General features: G+C 40.3%; 1 protein-coding gene across 1 annotated transcript; it reads right to left on the reverse strand.

The window, feature by feature from the left end:
- Nucleotides 1-2300: 2300 nt before the first annotated feature.
- On the reverse strand, nt 2301-3052 carry LOC113272165. Its single transcript, XM_026522055.1, has 3 exons — nt 3014-3052; nt 2683-2788; nt 2301-2500 (listed from the first exon to the last, which is right to left on the reverse strand). The coding sequence occupies exons 1-3, from the start codon at nt 3050-3052 to the stop codon at nt 2301-2303; spliced, it is 345 nt and encodes a 114-aa protein (XP_026377840.1).
- Nucleotides 3053-23424: the final 20372 nt, after the last annotated feature.

The raw sequence follows: 23424 nt of genomic DNA on the forward strand, positions 1-23424 counted from the left end.
ACGCAACTAAATCAAACCACAAAAGTGCTTAATATAAGTAAATTCACGGAGCTACGACTAAGTCAATCACACGGAGATGACTTACTGAACCGTTCAAATACTCAACATAAGGAAAACCTTACGGAATATATGACTACATTAACCAAAGAACATGATAGTGTAGCCTTTCATATACTCAACACAAGAACTTGTGGAATATATGAAAACTCAACTAGATTAATAATAAGAGAACCTATAATTAATCTAATTGGAATACAAACAACCAAACTAATCACCGAAGTAATCAATTTAATTATTTTGGGCTCAACATAAGAGAACTTATGGAACCCCGACTAAGTTCATCATAGAATATGACAACCTTAACCGTACATGTACTCAACATAAGAAAGAAGACTTATGGAGTACTAACTAAATAACCAAACTAGTTGATTAATTTAGTTCCTAATGTTCGACATATAGCATCTTATGGAACAACCAACAAACCCAAGGTAAATCGACTTAGTTGTAAGGTGCTCAACATAAGACACACAATGGAGCCTTCACGGTAAAACATAATAAAATGGATCAATGAAGATCAATACCGTGGATAACATACAAGGATCTATTCTATTTTCCATCATAATGACATAATAGACTTTATCCTTGTTGAACAAAAGATTTTATCCTATTTTCCATCAAATACATGACTGCATAGGCATAACTTTTGTAAATGTCAAAAATCCAGTCGTCCTTTCATCAATACGAATACCGATTCATGAACGACTTTACTTTTGACTGCAATACCGGACATTCAAGTTCTCGACTTTTCTTTTCGAGATCTGCTTGTTAATTTGTTCCTACACGTGGCGAAGATACATCCACAAAACTAGCTTTAACTTCAGGGTAGATCAAGACGGAAGAGAGAGCAATTAGTGAGCCACAAGAAGAGGTGAAGTGGGGGATTCTAAATCAGATGTCGAGGATGTAGCTTGTGCAAGCAAAATACGAATGCCTTATTGCACAAAGGCTGTCCTCCATAAATGTCGGACAAAAACTTATTCTTAACATATCTGAAATTGTCATGACAGTATATTGTATTATTAGATATTTAGTAGCTTCATGTGAATCTTATCTAAACATTCATTTCTTAACTCTTATTATTATTTTATTTTATTTTCATTTTTAATGATGAAAACTTCATTTTTTTTCTAGTCAGTTGTTTTTTTCGGTTTTTATCGCTCGGCAATTATTTTGGTCCCGCACTGCTGAATCATTTTTGGCAAATGATTTGCAAAACAGTGCTTCTTCCTCATGGCATGAAAGCTGACCCACACCTCGGCAAGACAAACGAACTACTGGGAATTAACATTGTTGATGTAGTCTTTGTTTGTATACGGTATCTTGAAGGTTTAGAGTGATGTGACGCTGATGCTGTCCCTAACAAATGAAAGTGATGAGGCCACTTTATAACTGGGCTAACTAATGTGACAATGGAAGTTTTGCTGATTTTGTTAAGCCCACGACAGGTACTTGCTATAGAACTTCATGCACGTTGGTATGGTTGGTTGTGAAAGAACACTAGTTATCTAATTCAGCTGTTTAAATATCACCATCGGATTCTAGTGTTTTGATTGTGGAGGGCAGAGGGTAGTTTGTTCATAAATTATATGCATCCGCTGATTAGTAAGTAGTAGCCACGGCGAAGCCACAAGAAGGTTACATGAAAGCAGTGGCCAAAACTAGCTCCATTTTGTGTTTCCTTTGCTCGCCTAAGGACATTTCTAGGAAAGTCATCCCCAAAAGTTACAGCCAAGAGTTAGAAGAGATGGTAGGGTTACAGGACATTAACTATGAAAACAACAAAGGCCACATCGTACATACGCAATTTGTCATCAAACAATACATTATTACATGGGAAGGACGGTGGTGGCGACTTGAGACAAGAAAGAAAATAGACGAGCTGCAAGAGACCTCTAGCGTAAAGCCAACTGTGGGATCAGGACATCTCTCTCTCTCTCTGCAACAAATTCAAATACAAATAATCAGATGAGCAGCAAAACAGTTAAAAACCCAGCAGAAGCCATGATTACTTGCGGCGTTCATTCCCACAGACCACACAAACATCATGGTACACACAACTTGGGCTACTGTTTGTTTCCTTTAGTTTTGCTGTTTCTTTAGTTTATTCATCTGCGCAATCTTAAATTGTATATGGTTGGATCTTATGCAGGTAGAACAAGATAATGTAAGAGATAATTAATTCACTAAGCTAAGGATCAAAGACAGACCAAGAGAGGATGATTATATGGAATAAGGAGTACTTAATTATGTTCGTTTTGATCATTTTTATCTTGAAATCCTACGGATGATCCACAACTGGCCGGTGAGGAAGCAGATGACTCGGACAGCATTTTTTGGATCTTTCGGGTAGTTTCTGATTCAGACATTCGGTCTCCTCTGTTGTTTCTTGCATAATAGGCCTCAAAGAAATCCTTGTTTTCTTTCTCCAGTTCCTTCCACACTGCAGAATGTTATTATTGAATGCAAGTTACGTAACAAGAATACAAAGAGACAATATGGTCAGGCAGTAGTGAACTAAGTATAGTGTTTTACGGTGCTTTCTAGAGAGATGATATGCATAAAATAATATAGAGACAAAGCGAGAGATACAAGCAAGCAGGCAGGCAGGGAGATAGTACGCACCAGTTGAAGTAATGACAGGTTTGATATTTGCATGCTTAAAGAGAGCTTCCATACACTCTTCCTTTGTCATGTGGAACAGTAGACACTTCTCAATCAATTGATGCACCTACAAAGCATCATTATCATGTGTAATAACTAAGGTTACATACTGTTAAAACAATATCATCATCATTACTCTACAAATTAAAGCCATTTCTTAAAAAACATTTATCAGTCACTCAACTAGAAAAAAAAACAGCCATCACTACTAATGTTACATGCATGCATAATTTTCTTCACATTTACTTTATCTATCTCTTCCGCATCAGGAAAAGTTAGGCACATTACGTACCATGTGGATGTAAGAAGCAAAAGAAGAAGAGTCCACCATGATTCGATCTGTTGGGTAAAGCGGCACCCCGCGCGCAGGGGAGCACAGATTGCTTGTCTCTAAAACACAATTTCGGCTCGTTTCTCTTGTCTCTAACTGTATAAATTAAAGATACTTCAGGTGTCTTAGCCTGTGAGTATGTAAATAGTTACAGAGATACTGAAAGGTGCTGTTAAAGCAAATGCATGCTTTCTTAGGATCACAATATTTGGAAGTAGAAGGAGAAGGTTTCTGTTTTTGGTTAGTACTGTATATATATGTATTAGGATTTTGAGGGGGTGGGGGGATGACGTGGGAGATGGATGATCATTGGTTGAGAATGGAAAGGATTACAAAGAATATCTGTTCTTTGCATAAAATGTCAATCCCTCCTTACTCGTGGGTCCTGCCATTTCTAATTCAGACTCAGCAGACTCACTTTACTTGCCCTTCAATCAAATTCACCCAACGGTTCTCCGAGAAGCAGCCGTATACTTTCTCTTTGAATGATTCCTTTCGTGCCATCTCTTTGATATTCTCGGCCCTGCTAGAAACTGGTCATTCACTTGATCAATAACATGCTCTGTGCTGAATAATTTGGCCTTCTCTTCTTTTCTCTCCTCTCATTCAGTCATTCTTGATAAGTTTGATCTCTTCTTATCTTTCTACCCTGTGTTAGTTTAGTTACTACATTGGTAGCCTAGTACTTTTCTCGAAGACTATCTGATAAATAATAATAACAAAACTACACTATTTGCAAGGCCTACTATGATATGATCTGCCTCAAAGTGGTGACGCTACGGAGTTTACCAGTACCTTTCTTCTCCAAAGCAAACCCGTTTGTGATAAAACCAGCGTCAACTGAGCCAACAACAACCAAGAGTAAAAACAAAACACCATCAAAGAGGACAATACAAAGAGCAATTTCAAGCGCGGCCTGAGATTTCCATGCCCCCATCCCATGCCGTCTATAGTATCTGGACTTATTTCTACACCCAATGGCGTTTCCTCTAAAAATATTTACTTAAACTTGAGTATCAGTATTTGAGTTTTCCATGGCGCGAGTGCTGCTCTTTTGTTAAAGATTCCCACTAACTACACGATAACAACTTCTTATCTCTAAGTCATTTCCTAACTCTTTTTATGAAAACTTCATTGCTCGACTCAATGTGGGACTTGGTTGTACTTTACATCACTTCATTTACAAATAAAAAATGCTTTGAATTAGTAATTAGTTGAGTTGATGCAAATCATATATATTCTGAGTTATAATGCAAATTCAGTCTCGCGATAGATTTTTCCTTGCAATGGTCAATTAACAAACTTTCAGTCACATGACAAATTTTGAACAAAATAGTTGCTTTCGAGTCACTTAATAGATATTTTGAATCATGAAACAAATTTGAGCTCACGGTGATAGTTTTGATTTCTCAGATTATTTGCGTCATTTTACTGTGCATTATACATTTACCTCCTTAGAAGTTAGAATTCTGGTATGTGGTAATTTAGGGGATTCACGTAATGACGTAAAGATCAAATGGTTAATTAACATATCCAACAACGTCGAGGAAAGAAAAAATTCTTATAACAAAATCATTGTACCATAAAATACTATACCAAGGTACAATAATTGAAGTTCTGAAAATGTATGGTACAATAATTGTCACGCATGACTGTCTACAGTTTGGAGCATATGGGCATAAAATGCCAAGATGAAAGAAACCTTGTAGTTGTAGATCAAAAATCTGAAACTAAGTTGCCTAAACTATGCGCCACTAAAACTTAAAGAAAGGAAAATCAAGTGATCAAAATGAAAGATATGGAAGCTGTTGGAAGATATATTAAGACATCTGAGTTTGTTTGGTTGTTGATAAATTAAAGGTACTGGTCATACGTAAGAATAATTGGTATGAAATGGAACAGTATGAAGAAGGCTGAAGGCCCATGGCCATCACCATCCTTTAATCTTCTGAAATGTCCTCTTTATCAACTTCTTTATCGTCCGGGCGTTCATGTGTCCCCTTCCATGTACACCTCCTCAAATTTTCTCGAATTCTTTAATTTCACTCTTCCTAACCATCTCAGCAACATAGTATTCCTAAATGACCTTCGGTATGAGAATGAGAGGACTCGGAAATGGAGTTTCAAAGACGAGTTTCGGTTTACGGAAGTGCTGTATCTAGTAGATCTTGCATTGGATAGTAGGTTTGTAAGTTGTTTTTGTATACACATAGTTCATCATCCACCACGTGTCAAGAAAATCACACGTGGACGACATGTGATCCAGACGCATCAAGATATGATGTCACATCCCAACACCCAAGGGGCATCTATCATCTACACGTGTACATCATCAGACTGATCCAACGACGAATAATCAAGGAGCACCCTAGGGGTAAGCTATCGAGAAGCATCGAAGAATAGCCAGAGAACTACTTTATCCCATCCCAAGAAAGATCCAAGATCAAGGGCTGAGAAGAGTCTCGCCGACAAGGACGTGATAGGGGCATCAAACATCTGTATGACGCGTGCAGACCACCCCAACCACCCGCATTAAACACTCTAGGCATAGGTTACGTGTCAAACATCCCGTGGAGAAGGAGGAGCTTCGTCTTCGTTCATGCATAATATTGTTGGAAGATGTTGGGGCAGAAACGAAAATAGCAGCGGGATGACACAATAATCAAGACGATGAGGATATAGTTGTCTCTGATAGCGGACCCATGTTCAGTCCCTATAAATACCCCTCTCCACTTAGAGAGAGGGGGTCGACCAATTGAGGATTAGAGTGAGATATAGGAGCATAAGTGAGAGAAGTAGTAAAGAGTAAGTGGTAGATTTATCTTCGTTCTAGCTTCGTTATTCATTCCAAAGTCATTCGACTATCATTGTAACCCCCAAATGCATAGTGAAACAACTACCCCCGTGGACGTAGGCCTTAGTGCTGAACCATGTAAATCATTGTCTCATTTACATTCAGCACTTTATCTTCTATTTTATATGCTTTACCTAGATTCGTCGTGATATATATATGATTGTATGAATAACTTGATTTACTCTACATTGACCAGACTATGACGAGCCCGAAGGCTCAGAGTCTGATGGGCATCGAACTTGCATCATTTTATATATGTTTTACTCCCTTTAATGATTTTGTATATAAGGCGAATGTTGTTTGCGAACACTTTGATACCATCGTTATTTCTGTGTTCACAATCTGGCGCTAGAATTAGGGACTCTGTCCCGGTAAAAGATTTATCTTATCCTGTGATTTTACCCGTTTTTTGGTTCTCAGCGCTATTCTCTGAATAATGGTGTTCTGAGTAACTAAACACTTTATCTACCTTTCAAAAGTTTTTTTGTCTATCACTAAAACTCCTTAGATCTGTGCTCATTTTTTGAAATTATCTTCGGATCCAAGGTTTCTTATACAACAAAACCTCCATACGTAGCGGATCTACCTTCAAAAATCGGTTTTAAAATGTATATTTCGTGTGCTTGCTGACAAACGAACACCAGATCTACGTTGTCGGGCCTTCATATTTAAAAACCCGTGGATCTGGGGTCTATCCGACAACTTTTTAGATCCGCAGGTAGATCTATGTCTTTGATTATTGGATCTGGCTTTTAAAGAATTTCTTTCTTTAAAATAACCTCCCCAAAAACCTTTAGACGAACGTTTTATTTTTCTACCTTTATATAATGATTGCATTTAAAAAAAAAAAGAACTTTGTGCAAATCTATGCTTGCAAGGACCGGATCTGCACTTTGTTAACAGAGTTTTCCCCGAAGCCTCGTTTTCCTTGAGCATCTTTGAGTGTACGTTGAAATTTATGTTTATCTTTTAACCTTGCTAACAAAACCAATGTGGATTTTGTTTCTCCGACGACGTTTCGTTTTTGCAGAGAATCAAAGATGGAGAAAACAAAGGATGTGGGAAAAACCAAGTCGTCCAAAGAGATACCGAGGACGACAGCAGTTATGACACGCAGTAAACAAAAGGGTGAAAAGAAGAAGGCACCAAAACAGAAGCCAGATGCAACGGAAATCACTTCACTCCTAGATGTCAACGTTGTAGCAGCGGCAGCACTCAAAGCTATGGCGGCTAAATCTAAAGCAGCAAAGGCAGCCGCGGCTTCCCGTGCTCACCAATAACGAGAAGGATTTGCAGAATCAACAATGCAACAACCAGCCCTTGGAATGCCGACAACGAACGATCAGAACCAGACTATGCCGACTACACAACCGACGCCCCCACGGGTGGAGTTGCAGTTGTTGATTTCCGAACCACCCCACCCCGTAATCCAAACAGTTGATGAAGATCATATTGTGGCCATTGGGGGGAAAGGGCGGATCGGAACTCCGAACCAAGGATCGAATCATTCCCCCCAGTTGATAGTAGAGCTTGAAGAATTAACGAAGAACCAGAAGATATATGCAGAGGCTGTGGCATTATTAGCTCGAGAAAATCAGGAGTTCAAGGACAAGATTTCCCAAAGCATTGGAGCAGCGCATCAGCACGATGAAGCAAATTCTAAAGCACCAGAGCCGAACCATGACCGAAGGCTCGTCGTGACAAATCCTGAGCCATTAAACCGAGGAGCAACCAGAGGAAATAGGTCACCCGACCCAGATTACGCGCCAGAGAATTCAGATTATTTTGATAGTGAGAACCGAAGATCAGAGCGATCAGCAACCCGAGAATACCACCAGCGGGAAATGGAGGACCTTCGTGCTGAAATGATGGTTGAAATCAAGCAACTGAAATCAAGACAAGGGGGAGGAAGACTAGAAGAGGTGATGAAAAAAGTTAACACCACCCCACTGGTACCGCATTTGGCCAGAGCTCTCATTCCTCAGAAGTGCCATATCCCAGCGTTAGAGTGTTACAATGGATCCAGTGATCCCGCGGCACACCTTCGGTATTACAATCGCATGCTGGCACGATGGGATCAAGATGACGCAGTCCTCTGCAGATATTTCCCTTCAAGTTTGAAAGGATCGGCCCTATCCTGGTTCGATAACCTTCCACCCAACTCCATCGACTCCTACGATCAGCAAACTGAGAAGTTCTTAGGAACATATATGTACAACAAGGCTGTTAACGCAGGGATGGACAAGTTATTCTCGTTGGAGATCGCCTACAAAGAAACAACCAGGGAATATACTGACAGATGGCACAAGATTTTCCAGGCAATAGGGAACGTATATCCGGTGGTCAGCATTAACTGCTACAAGTGGGGATTAGATAGGATGAGCCCGCTATTTGTCGAGATTCATGGAAGTGTTCCCACGACCGAAGGAGACCTTCGAGTAATCATCGAAAAGCACGCCAGGCTAGAAGAGATCCAGCGGGAAAACTCCAGAGTCCAGATTCAAAGATCTCATCGGACACATTCGATAGAGCAAGCCAGCGGGTCAAAAATAAGCGGTTCAACTGAACGTCCTAACGAATATAGGAGAGGACGAAGAGACGATCGTCGGCGTGATGACCGAAAGTTCGAAGACCAAGTTTACACAAAGCTGAACACCAACTACACTCGCATCTTAAGGGAGATCAAGGATCGAAAAAAACTGGAATGGCCATGATCCAAAGGAAAACAGCCCCCAAGGACCAAGAAGTCGAGGGATTACTGTGAATACCACTGCTTCAACGGACACCAAACCGAGAAATGTAAGAATCTCAAGATAATGATCCAGAAGTTGATTGACGCTGGTGACCTCAAGCAGTACATACAGAAGGCAGAAACTGAAGAGAGGGCTAAGCGAAGCAAGCAAGTCCAACTATCCGAAAGAAATCTAAGCATCAACACCATCTCATGTTCCGAAGCTACTGGACCATCGCTGACTTCCCAGATAGGGAAAAGGCAAAGAAAACAATTCGAGGATTATTGCGAGCTGTATAAGATCGATGGAGTAGAAGTGGACGAACACGATCAATGGATGAACACACCTATGACTTTCGATGCCGAAGATATCGACGAAGACATGGAAGACCACAACGATCCCTTGGTCCTCACATTACCAGTGGCAGGGTGCAATATCAGGAAGATCCTCATCGACGGAGGGAGTTCGGTTAATGTTCTGTTCTATGACACGTTCAAGCGGATGAAGTTGAACGACGAGCAACTGATGTCTTCTTATTACACCATTTACGGATTCAATGGGGCACCGACAACACCCTCAGGAGATATTGTTTTACAAGTCGATGCAGGACCAATGAAGGTTGATACTCGATTCAGTGTAGTGGACGCTCCTTCCCCCTACAACGCCATCATCGGACGAAGATGGGTGCACAAGCTCAAAGGAGTAGCAGCGACCTATCATCAATACCTTATATTTCCAACACCCGAAGGGGTAATGGAAATAAAGGGAGATCAGGTCACCGCTCGAGAATGCCAGGCTATATAAAATCAGCTCAATAACGAACAAGATGAGCAGCGTAAATCCCGAAGAAACCGAAACAAAGAGGCTTCCAAGGAAAAAGCAATTGACCTTTATCTCGAGGAAATCTCCGGAAAAAGTGTGACGAAGGAAAGCGTCGTTCTAAAAACCGAAGCAGGTACCTCAACAGCTAAGGGGGCTGAAGAGCCTACCAAATAGCAATTAAAGAACGTCCCTCTCCTAGGGGAACCGAAGCCTATATTCACATCTGTGGAACCCGTGAAAGAGATCAATATATGGACCGAAGAGAACCCGAATATGATCAAGATAAGGACTTTAATGGATAAAGAAATAGAGATAGATCTAATCAAGCTACTCATAGAGTACGCAGACATTTTCGTGTGGAAATTAGGAGACATGCCAGGAATCGATCCGAAGATAATCCAGTACGAACTTCGTATAAATCCAGGCACCACACCCTTCAGAAAAAAAGTACGAAAGGTAGCACCAGAGTATCACCAAGCCATTGAAAAGGAGCTCCGCAAATTTTTAGAAGCACGATTCGTCAAGGAAGACAAATATCCAACGTGGATATCGAACATGGTCATAGTGCCAAAGAATAACTGAGGAGTAAGAATATGCATCGATTTCACCAACCTCAATAAGGAATGTCCGAAGGAAAGTTACCCGCTCCCAAGCATCGATCAACTGGTGGAAGCCGTCGAAGTATACGAAGAACTATCATTCATGGATGAATATTCTGGTTACAACCAAGTAGCCCTTGCAGAAGAAGATCAACAACATACAACATTTTATACCCCGCACGGCCTCTATTTTTACACAAGGATGCCCTTCAAACTTAGAAATGCAGGGGCAACATACCAGAGGATGGTTGATGTTATCTTCAACCCTTGGATTGAGAACACCCTAGAAGATTTTGTTGATGATATGCTTGTCAAAAGTAAGTTGCGCAAGGACCACCATCAATACCTGAGGGATATCTTTGAAGCAATGAGGAAACACAACATGAAAGTAAATCCGGAAAAATGCATATTCGGCGTCACTTCAGGGAAGTTCCTCGGATACCTAGTAACGAAGAGGGGCATCGAAGTAGATCCCTCCAAGATCCAGGCCATCGTAGAGATGCCATCCCCGAAGAACCTGAAAGAAGTCCAAAAACTCAACGGATCCTTAGAGGCTATGGGTAGATTCATCCAGGTCATCAAACAAATGCAAACATTTCTTCAACATCCTCAAAAAGGGGAGAAAGTTTGAATGGACCGCAGAATGCGAAGAAGCTTTCCAAAAGATCAAAGAATATCTAGCCACGATCCGGATCCTACAAAAGCCCGATCCCGATGAGGTATTGGCTCTCTACATAGGAGCAATGGAGGATGCAGTCAGGCGTAGTATTGGTCAAGACGAACACGAATATAGAACATCCAATTTATTACGCCAGCAAGACTCTCAACACGGCAGAAAGAAAATTATACGAAGATCGAGCAGCTCATCTTGGCACTAGTATAGGCAACCCAAAAGCTAAGAACCTATTTTTTAACTCACTACATTCGCGTTCCTTGCAAAGCACCATTGGAGGTTTTTCTCAAGAGCGCTGGGAAAGTAGGAAGGATAGCAAAATGGACTATTCATCTCGATCAGTTCAACATCATCCATGAGATCCGACATTCCCAAAAATCGCAAGTCCTGGCGGATTTTCTAGCAGATTTATCCCTGGACAATGATGAGGAAGTGAGGGGCATACCAGAAGCAGAGGACGGGAAAGATACAGTCGATGTTCTCGAACCCTCAATCCAAAGACGATGGGAGGTCTTCGTTGACGAATCAAGGAATAGGGAAGGTGCGGGCATAGGCATCGTAATCACCATCTCCACTGGAGAAAGGATCGTACACGCGATGAGGTTGGAATTAAAGGGGCATACCAGCAACATCGTAGAATACGAAGCCGTGGTATATGCATGCTCTTCATTTAATAACAGAAATGGGAATAACCGATGTACGCCTGACAAGCGATTCACAACTATTCATACGACAAATAGTACTAGAATACAATGTCTACGACGAGACCCTTTCGGCGTACATAACCCTGGTCCAGACTCTCGCGTCCCAAATACCTAGCATCAAGTTCGGGCACTTATGCAGGAGAGACCTCAGGCATGCTAATGCTTTAGCATACATATCATCCATGTTGAAAGATGAAAGCGTCAAGGCAATCAAGATAACGAGAGTATATGAGCCTTTGATCACTCCACATAAATCCTTCGCTACAAATCGTGAAGACGATGTAGGGGAGGATATCGCTGACGACGATGTAGGGGAGGATATCGCCGATGACTTTCACGAAGATGACATTATGACAAGATCTAACGAAGATGAAGACTTCACAGACGAAGAAGATTGGAGAATCGAAATTCATCTTTTTCTTAAAGAAGGAACGCTGCCTGCGGACTTGAAGCAGGCTAGAAAGGTGCAATCAAAGGCGGGGAGGTACGACCTCCGGGACGAAATATTGTATAAAAGGTCTGTTCTCAGACCGTTGTTGCGCTGCCTATCAAGAGAAGAAGGACATCGGGTTTTGAAAGACATACAATATGGAGATGCGGGCAACCATAGTGGAATGAGATCACTAGCGGACAAAGCAAAAATGCAGGGATATTATTGGCCACAAATAATACGAGATGCCGCAAGGATGTCTAGAAGGTGTGAGGAATGCCAGCGGTTTGCTAAAATGATCCAAGCTCATGCAAAAAAGCTGAACTCGGTTGATAGTCCTTGGCCCTTCTCAAAATGGGGCATAGACATCGTTGGACCCCTGATCGAAGGATCAGGGAAAAGACGATTGTTGATTGTAGCTACATATTACTTTAGCAAATGGGTCGAAGCTAAGGCCCTGGATAGAATCCGAGACTCGGACGTATTCACATTCATCTTCCAGAACATCATTTGCAGGTTCGACATCCCTGCAGAGATCGTCTCTGACAATGGAAAGCAGATGCAGGGAAAGAACATAGATATGCTCTTTGACACCTTCAAAATCAGGAAGAATAAATCGACTCCCATCTATCCCCAAAGTAACGTCCAGGCTAAAGCTACAAATAAGACCCTCGCTCTTATCCTCAAGAAACAGCTGGACGAACACAAGGGATGGTGGTGTGAACAACTACACAACGTGTTATGGGCATACCGAACAACACGAAGGTCCGCTACAGGAGAATCACTGTTACTCCTCACTTACGGGGCCGAAGCAGTCATCCCAACAGAAATTATCATGCCAAACACAAAGACCGAAGCATGGGAAAAGAACCTCACAGCGGACATGATGTGAGAAAGGCTCGATGATCTGGAAGAAAGGAGGGAGACAGCGAGAATTATCATCTAAGATTAGCAAGGGAATACAACAAAAATGTTAAGCTTAGAAATTTTGTAGAAGGACAGTATGTGCTGAGAACTATACCCCAATACCAACGAGAGAAAAAGTGGGGCAAGTTAGCACCAACATGGGGAGGACCATTTGTAATACATGATACCGCGGGAAATGGATCTTATTACCTGCGCAACCTAAAAGGAGAAGCCTCAGACACCTGTGGAATGCGAAATATCTCAAGCCATACTATCCATAGAGCAACGTAGTTCTGCATATGCGTGAAGAACACCAGAAGAAGAAGGCAGCGTACCCGCTCGATATGTTTCTATCTCTGGAAGAGGAATAGCAGACCTCACCTTATCAATCAAACAAACTTTTTGCAAAATTTATATTGGGGAAAGTAATCATATACAATCTCTCGGGACTCCCCTATCAGTGTCTATGAGTGTAGGACCATGGGAAAGGCTTCCAACAGAAAGAGATACCCAACCAATCCAAAAGGCAGCGGTTCACCAGAATGAATGCATGTAAATATTTCAGTAACGCATTACATATCTGGGAACGCTGCATCAACCCCCACCGCTTGGTAACCCTATGGCCAAGGGTTAGCCAGCAGGGTGACAGGTCTAAAGTCAGTAACGAAGGTGCATATCTTCGTTATTTCCATCAAACACTTCCTAACACTTAATTTATTTATTCTTTCAATTAGATTTGCTCACCATCTAAAAAGTAATTGAATTAACCATGCAGATAAAACAGAGTTGTACATATCCAAACAAACGGTGATCCAGAGTTGTACATATCCAAACAAACGATGATCCATTCCATAAAAGTTGATTACAAGATCGGAGAATTAAGAAGGAAGTAAACCAGAGCTAACACAAGATATACAAAAAATGGCCCAAAGCCAAGTAATCAACGAAGATCAACTTTTTATAACATGCATGGAAACCTACTTCTCCTTAGAAGATCCTACGTGATCAGCGGGATTCATTTTCTGAGACGAGGGGACACTTCCTCCCGAAGAAGGATCGGAGATACAAGTCAGGGGCACATGAATAGGACGACATGGGTATATCTTGGAAATGTTATAGTCCTTCAGAAGGCCCTGCTCGACCTTTGATAAGGTATTGTTAATCTCTTCGGCCAGTTGAAAACGAGCCTTATGTGCAACAACGGTGTCCCTGAGCTCAGACTGCGACAACGAAGACTTCAACAGTGGCCCTGAGCCAGGATCCTGCCAACCCTTCATAATACTTATCCTGACCCTCCTGGTGCACTAAGAAAGATTGAGCCTCTTTAAGCTTCTCATTTGCAAGGTTAAGCTGTCCCTCGAGTTCTGAAAAGGAAGGCACAAACAAGGTCAGAAAAGTAGAATCATAAAGTCACCCACGACCAAACAAATATATACCTTCGACATTAGCCGAAGCTATTTCATATTCATTAACTACAGCGTCCCGGGCTTCGTTAAGAAAGTCATACTCATCGGAAATTTTCTTGTAATCTAATCGAAGATTCGTAAGAGCAAACTGACACTCATCCAACTCTACCTGTGATGAGTGCCAAATACTGTATATATTTGCACCTTTTTATTGGCATTTAACTCATTATTTGTGCACTAACGCTCCATTTTATCTCATATTCTGTGTTTTCGTTGTTTTCAAGACTAAATACTTTTCTCAATTAATTTTGCATTTTTAGGTACTAAATAAAGCCTGGTTAACTCACAGAGCGAAAAGAGCAAAGAAACGGCAAAGACTCTCGCAGAAAGGCAGCGAAGAATGATGTTTGCAAGAGTCGACTCAAGGATAAAAATGGTCTTAACAAGGAAGAATTTGTTCTTAAAGAAGAAGTGGGCTCAGAATAGTCCAAGCCCAAACCCATTTCCCAAACTCAAACCCATTTCCATATCCTAAAATCCAAGCCCAAACCCGCTTCTCTCTTTAGCCGTCAGATTGGATCCATTTCATCATCCAACGGTCGCTTCATCAGAGTACATCGAACTCTGAAGTCCTTGTCTAACATCATAGCACCTAACCCCGATCTTTGCCGTCAATTTTGATGTATCTCATCATCCAATGGTCGCTCCACATCCATCCCATCGCGTCGTTGGATCACTCCATCACCTTTTCATCCTACGCTTTTCATCACCGATCATCAAATTTTGATACACCCGCTCAACACCCTAGCACCAAATATCTTCTCCCAAAACCATCGACTTCTTCTCTCCTTCTTCTCCTCGTCTTTCCAAATTTCTCCTTCTTCCCCGACCAACAGACCTGCAACACCATTCTTCCCCTTCTTCTCGAGCTTCACCATCACTACCTTCACCCGACACCACAGCAGACTAACCCTAAACACTAGACTCTCTCTATCTTAGTTTTAGCTTCTCGCAAAGACGCTACAACCAAGAAAGAGAGAACTAGGGTTTGTAGCAGAGGCGATGTAAGAGACAATCGGAGCAGGAGGAGTAGCAGAGAAGGAAGACAAGACATGGGTCGAGGGGGAGACAACAAAAGCAGAGACGCGTGAGCTTTAATTTTAATTTTCAATGTAAACCCTAATTTGGGAATTTTGGGGGAAACGTTTAAGAACCCTAATTTTGGGTATAAATAGAACATGGTATTGTGTGTGTTTGGGTATGCCCGTATTAGCCGGTGCACCAAGCTGTAGTAATTTATGTTTATTTTCAGTAGTGTTATTATGTTATAATTCAATAACTAGGGTTTAGATGAAACCTTAGCTTTCTGTTGTGTTATTCATACTAATTGTGTTGCTATTGAATGCTTAAACTGTTAGGATAGTTTCAATCTTAGTACGTCAATGCTTTTCTTTCACAGTGTATGCCATGTATCCATTGTAGTCAGGATAAAACAGTGTTGATTATGCTGCTGCTCATGCTTTAGAGACTATTGTTAATCCCTTGACTAGTTGTGCTTAATTAGACAGTTAGTGCTCCGGATTGATAGTATAGTTGTGATTTAATCATCCATTGGTGAAACACCTTAGGTAGGTAATAGACTTGACACCTCTACCTTATATGTTAAAAGGACAAGAGTATCATAATCAGTTGAATACATAGTATGAGTTAATGGTGGATTCGACAATCCTAGTACCTTCATCCTCAGTGTTTACTCCCTGTGTTATTTGCATCTTTTACTTTTATTTATTTTCTGTTGTAATCCTCACCAACACCTTGTCGTATCGACACATCAAAACAACCCCTATTTTGGTTACTCTTTCTTGTTTAGAATCAGTTTAAGTGAGACCATAGTTTCAGCTTTAGCACCCACCTTGTCCCTGAGGATCGACATGTGCTTGCCCTGTGTTGCATATCGACACTGTGCACTTGCTGTTTTTCCTGTAACTGCATTTTAGTTTCTCATCTGTAGCTGCACCTGCATCTCATATTCTTAGCTGCATAGTCTTGTAGTTTTGCATCACTTGTTGATAAAAATCCTTGAGTCTTCCTACAAGGAGAAGCTGGTGCTCTGACAATCCTTGTTTTTCACTTACAGGTACCACTGGTGCTCTGTTGTGAGCTGATTGAAGACTTTGAAGATGCTGGGCTGGGCTTGTCACCAAGCTGATGTTGCTGGTGAAGCTATGACTGTTGGTGATGCCCCTCTGCTGCTGGGTTTCTACTTCTCTTCTGTTAGGCTGTGCAATGTGAAACAAAAGAACTACCAAGCCCAACTGGGCTGCACAAGTTGGAGTAAAGATTGAACCAAGCTCAACTGGGCTTCAATAAAAGCTTAGGAAGATCCAAATCCCAACTGGGCTTTTGCAAAAAACACAAAGGGACCAAAGCCCAACTGGGCTTCCCTCCAAAAAAATAGGTAAGCCTAAACCCATTAAGAGAACCCAACTTGTGGGCTTCCATTTTCTGTTGGGTTTGTAATTTAATTTCTTGAGGGATTGTAATCTCAATTATTTGTGGGCTTGTTTGTTTTTAAACATTTCTGTTTGGGCTTATAACTTTGACAATCTTTAAAAATTTTCAAATTTTCAAAACCCAACAGCTGGGCTTCATAACAAAATCAAACTGCTGGGCTTGGCTCAAGCTTCAAAAGTTAAAAAAAATTCTAACCAACTTTCAACCAAACAGTTGGGCCTGTTCAAAACTTCCTTTTGGGCTGCACAATTCTCCCACCAATGTGGGCTTGCTCCTAACAACAAAACCAAATTTTTCTCCCGGCTCAAAATCAAATTCTTGCTCCACCGATGTGGGCTTGCTCCCAATTTTAAAACCAAAGTTTTTCTCCCAATATTAAAAACCAAATTTTTCTTTTTATCTCCCAATTAAAACCAAAAGTTTTCTCCCATTCAAAAACCAAAAATTTTCTCCCTCTTTTTAACCAAAAATCCCAAATAGGCTTTACCTTTAAAGCCTAAAAACCAAATTTTTGAAACCCATAACTGAAAAGTGTGGGCCTTATTTCTCTTTTTGAATTGTGTGATTGTTTGATAAACATAACATGTCTGGATTTTGGTATCCTACTGGGAATAAATCTATTAGAGAAGCTTACGGGCAAGATTCTCCTTATGAGCCTCCCACAGACCATGATATCAATAGTTATAGGGATTATTATTATGGACCTTATGTAGGTCATGAACCTCAATATGCAAACCCTAATGACTATTCACACATGTATCATCCACCATTGAGTGAAAATGAACATCTAGACAATATCCAACTCACACATTCGTCACTTGTGAATCAGTTAGAGGCTCGGATCACTGCTTTAGAAATGCAAACACATGAGAAATCTGTAGCATCTAGTTCACATAGACGACCTGAAATCTATGCATGTACCTTATGTGGTGGTTTAGACCACCCTGATAAATATTTCTATATTTTGCATGATTATAGGCAATTTAGAGAATCCCATGAAAATCCAAATTATGAAATGCACACAAATTGTGAGGCTGGTAGTCATTGGGACCATAATCAATCCTTTGAGGGTTGCGATCAATCTTTTATAAACCCTAATGAACATGCACACATGTACCATTCACCACAATTTGAACATGAAGAATTTTGTACTCCCATGAATTTAGACTCCACCACAGAAGCTTTCAGACTCAGTGAGCAAAACTTTGCTAGATCTACATCATGAATTCAGGCATATTTAGATCAGATTTTGCTTCACCTACAAAAGGAGGAAATTCATGAGGAAATGTATGTTGTCCCTAATGAAGTGTCTAGTCCCATTCATGTAAATGATGTTGAATATGAACCTAATTTAGAGGAACATGAATCGACTAATGACACCACCACTGTTAATGAGGACCAATATGCATGTTACCATGATGATGATTATGAAGATTATGATGATAATGATGTTATGTTAGAAGAACATGAAAATATTGTGGAAGCTTTTGGTTCAATAACATATGGCTTCTTGCCCTCGACCTTCATGAATATTGTTTCTTCTAATACTCATAGCAAATCATATGATTTTGATATTGATATGGTACTTTTATAATTGTTCTTCGAAGATGAGCATGACATAGGAATAATTGAATCTTCTGTAGACACTAATGTTAATATGCATGAAAACAAATTTGATGTGTATGATTCCTTTCCTAAGTCACAAAATTTTATTTCTTCCGATGTTGATTTGAGTACTACGGACAATCATGATACCGATTTAGGTCTTGATGTTTTGTTCGATGAATGTGAGCATGATTTACCAATTTCTGATTTAGGGGAAGTATGTGTTGGTACTATTGATCTTATCCATGAAAATAACTTAGAAGTACCAACTTTCTTACCTAAATCGCATATTGAGATTATTCCACCCAACCTAGATTTGGTTTGTAACAAAACTTTTAAACCAACTTTTCTGAAAATTCCAAACCTAGGATTGGAACTGTGTGCCTTCCAAGTCCTTTTGGACTATTTTGCATCAAAATACAATACTTTTAAGGAGCCACAATTGGAATACATTTCTTTTCCATCCCGCAAAAAGTCCATTTTGAGTTAGACCTGGTGAATCCCGAACCCCCAAAATTGCTAGATTTTGTGCTTAAAAATAAATCTGTTGAAAAATTCAGGTTTAGGGGTGATTCATTCGGTTTTTCACTCTCACTCCCATTTAAGTCCAATTTTAGTGTTTTGAAACTGTCTATGTTTCAACACTTTGTCTTTTGGGTTGATCCTCAACTCTTTAGACTTTATGTATATAGTGAATTTTTTGTATATAATCCGGTAGGTAGTTTTAGTGAAATTTTGTTTCTTATATTTGCTACTCCCATGGTGATCGCGGCTGAAACTTGGATTCTAACCATGAATAATGGAGTTCGTTTCTTTTTTCGTCAAATCGGGTATCTCTTTCCTTTCTCTCAAAACTCAACATGTTCTCTGATATGTCCAAGTTATAAATATGTTTATCTTTAGAAACATTGAGGACAATGTTTAGTTTAGGTTTAGGGGTGAAAAGTAGATACCGTGATATCATGCTATAATTGAAAACAAAACTCCTCCCTCTTTTTGAAAAATAAAAAATTGAAAAATTGAAAAACCATAATAAAAAAGTGGAGCTCATTTACCTTGAAATGTTGACTCTTGTGCATGTATGTAATTTTTAGGATTCTTAGTCTAGATATTTAGGCACCCATTCTAGCACAATTCACATAGTGATAAGAAACTTGCACGCGCACGATTTACCAATACATGTATAGCCTCATCCTTGAGGTGTTCTATCGGAAGTCACGATTACCAATCACTTTAGAATGTTGAACGAAACTTGACTAGATTGTTCTTTGGTTGGTTGGGATAGAAGGTGGAGGTTACATTAAGAAAGACAACCATCGAATTTAACTGGGTGCGTCAAAAAGGGCTACCTCTTGCAAAGTGTCATGTAATTTTTTGTTTCTTTTTGCTTATGTATCAAAAGAGTTACCATGTTGTAAATAATTTTTTAAAAAAAAAAAAAAAACGATGTATATATTCAGAAAAATATCAAAAAAATCAAAAAAAAAAAAAGTCAAGTATTTATCAATTCCATCCTCTCTTGTTCAAAAAATAAAAGAGAGTAGTCAATGTAAATAAGAGTCATGTAAAGAGTCATCTTTTGTGTTTTTGTGTTATAAGCAAGGAAGGGTCTATGCCATTGATGTACAACGCGAGTAATTGTGAAATACCTCCAACTCATTCACAATTCTCGTAAAGTCCGGACAGCTAGCTAGATTTCGACCTCGGTTCTTAGCCTGAGAAACTATCTCTTGGTGATTAGTAGTCATAACATCCGATCTTTCTTTACACATGTGTAGATACACTTTACACTCTTATCACATGTCTTTATTTGTTATCAGTGCTAGGATTGTGCCTTTGATAGCTAGATTGACATCTCCATTTTGCTGTGAGCTTCTACTGTCTTGCACATGTCACATTTCATGGAATCTGAGCTTATATTTTGTCCTAGAACTTTGTAGGTACGTTCTAAGCAAACCTTCACGAGACTTCAACTCGTCCACTAGGGACACTTAGTGGTTTAAAAGGCTTATTGCATTCGCTAAATGCAATCGAGAGACCAGCGACAGTGGTATAGGTAGGATTTCCTTAGTTTTGTTTTACTTGAGGACAAGTAAAATTAAGGTTTGGGGGTATTTGATGAGTGCCAAATATTGTATATATTTGCACCTTTTTATTGGCATTTAACTCATCATTTGTGCACTAACGCTCCATTTTATCCCATATTCTGTGTTTTCGTTGTTTTCAAGACTAAATACTTTTCTCAATTAATTTTGCATTTTTAGGTACTAAATAAAGCCTGGTTAACTCACGGAGCGAAAAGAGCAAAGAAACGGCAAAGACTCTCGCAGAAAGGCAGCGAAGAATGATGTTTGCAAGAGCCGACTCAAGGATAAAAATGGGCTTAACAAGGAAGAATTTGTTCTTAAAGAAGAAGTGGGCTCAGAATAGTCCAAGCCCAAACCCATTTCCCAAACTCAAACCCATTTCCATATCCTAAAATCCAAGCCCAAACCCGCTTCTCTCTTTAGCCGTCAGATTGGATCAAATCCATCATCCAACGGTCGCTTCATCAGAGTACATCGAACTCTGAAGTCCCTGTCTAACATCATAGCACCTAACCCCGATCTTCGCCGTCAATTTTGATGTATCTCATCATCCAACGGTCGCTCCACATCCATCACATCGCGCCGTTGGATCACTCCATCACCTTTTCATCCTACGCTTTTCATCACCGATCATAAAATTTTGATACACCCGCTCAACACCCTAGCACCAAATATCTTCTCCCAAAACCATCGAATTCTTCTCTCCTTCTTCTCCTCGTCTTCCCAAATTTCTCCTTCTTCCCCGACCAATAGACCTGCAACACCATTCTTCCCCTTCTTCTCGAGCTTCACCATCACTACCTTCACCCGACACCACAGCAGACTAACCCTAAACCCTAGACTCTCTCTAGCTTAGTTTTAGCTTCTCTCAAAGACGCTACAACCAAGAAAGAGAGAACTAGGGTTTGTAGCAGAGGCGATGTAAGAGACAATTGGAGCAGGAGGAGTAGCAGAGAAGGAAGACAAGACATGGGTCGAGGAGGAGACAACAAAAGCAGAGACGGGTGAGCTTTAATTTTAATTTTCAATGTAAACTCTAATTTGGGAAATTTTGGGGAAACTGTTAAGAACCCTAATTTTGGGTATAAATAGAACATGGTATTGTGTGTGTGTGGGTATGCCCGGATTAGCCGGTGTACCAAGCTGTAGTAATTTATGTTTGTTTTCAGTAGTGTTATTATGCTATAATTCAATAACTAGGGTTTAGATGAAACCTTAGCTTTCTGTTGTGTTATTCATACTAATTGTGTTGCTCTTGAATGCTTAAACTGTTAGGATAGTTTCAATCTTAGTACGTTAATGCTTTTCTTTCACAGTGTATGCCATGTATCCATTGTAGTCAGGATAAAACAGTGTTGATTATGCTGCATCTCATGCTTTAGAGACTATTGTTAATCCCTTGACTAGTTGTGCTTAATTAGACAGTTAGTGCTCCGGATTGATATTTTAGTTGTGATTGAATCATCCATTGGTGAAACACCTTAGGTAGGTAATAGACTTGACACCTCTACCTTATCTGTTAAAAGGACAAGAGTATCATAATCATTTGAATACATAGTACGAGTTAATGGTGGTTCGACAATCCTAGTACCTTCATTCTCAGTGTTTACTCCCTGTGTTATTTGCATCTTTTACTTTTATTTATTTTCTGTTGTAATCCTCACCAACACCTTGTCGTATCTACACATCAAAACAACCCCCATTTTGGTTACTCTTTCTTGTTTAAAATCAGTTTAAGTGAGACCATAGTTTCAGCTTTAGCACCCACCTTGTCCCTGAGGATCAACCTGTGCTTGCCATGTGTTGCATATCGACACTGTGCACTTGCAGTTACACATAGTCGTAGGTACTCTTTCAAGTCCTACCAACCTGCTTCATGGAGTCTAAAAGTGAAGACGATTGACTTTGTTGCTCATTTCTTCTATCCCTTTAGTCATCCTGTACAAATTAACTTCAAGGTCCTTCTCAGATTCGACTAAACGAGCAACATCATCTCGATAAGCACTTAATGCATTACTAAGAGCATGGGCCTCAGCCCTAGCATCGTCTCTTTCCCAAACAAGACGCTGTATATAATCCTTAACTTCAGGGTCATGAGATGAACGAGCTTGACGCAACTCTTCTTCCAAGTTTATTACCTTGGTCTCTAAACGAAAAATATCCTCACGAGCCTCACGCAGATTCTCACGAGTCCACAGTAGAGCACCATTGAACTGGCGACGATCGGTATTATACTTATTCTGCATATCAACCATTTGGATGCGTCTCTCTCGCCACTCAGCCACCTGGACATTATTCTCATCGGTCCGGGAATTCCATTTTTCAGCTTCTCCCTTAATTCTCTCCACCAGCTCTTTGATCCGAGAAGCTTGTCGAGTCCTCTCACTTCGAAGCCATATTAACTCTCTGACATCACCTGCTGAAGATAGGGCCGGGAGACCCAGACAACACACTAAGAAGACGAAAATGAGAGAAAAGGGAGAGCTATGAAAGAATATGAACCTTTGGAAGACAAAGACTCGCTACGGGCCTTCTCCAATTCATTACGAACATAGGCAACTTCAAGAAGAATCTTATCCTCAGAGGCACCGAGCTGCTCTTTATACTTCAGCTGATTCTTCAGTTCTAACATCTCCTTGTCCTTAGCAGTAATGAGCGCATCAACAACGTTCAACTCCTCTTCCCTATGACGAAGCTTCGCCTCCAGTTTAAGGGACTTAGCCTTAAAAAACTGGTACAGAGTATGGTTTGCAGTGTTCGCTCCTCATCATCTGCATTAATAACAAACAAATAATGATTAATTAGTAAAAAACTTAACAGCATTCAGCTTAGAGGGATTTCCGACGACCTACCTCAAGGACACGCTGCTGAGGGAAACCATACTGATACCCGTCTGCTATCGCCATCATATCAGCAATGGAGGATGGCGGATTGATTAGAAGACTAGTGGAAGTAGCCCCCAAATCCTTCTTCCGGATCTCTGCAACCTCATCATGAGATGATAATTGCATTCTCTGACGGGTAAAAGCGTCAGAACTCT

The sequence above is a fragment of the Papaver somniferum genome, chromosome 4 (genome assembly GCF_003573695.1).
Source record: "Papaver somniferum cultivar HN1 chromosome 4, ASM357369v1, whole genome shotgun sequence".
Classification (NCBI taxonomy): Eukaryota; Viridiplantae; Streptophyta; class Magnoliopsida; order Ranunculales; family Papaveraceae; genus Papaver; species Papaver somniferum.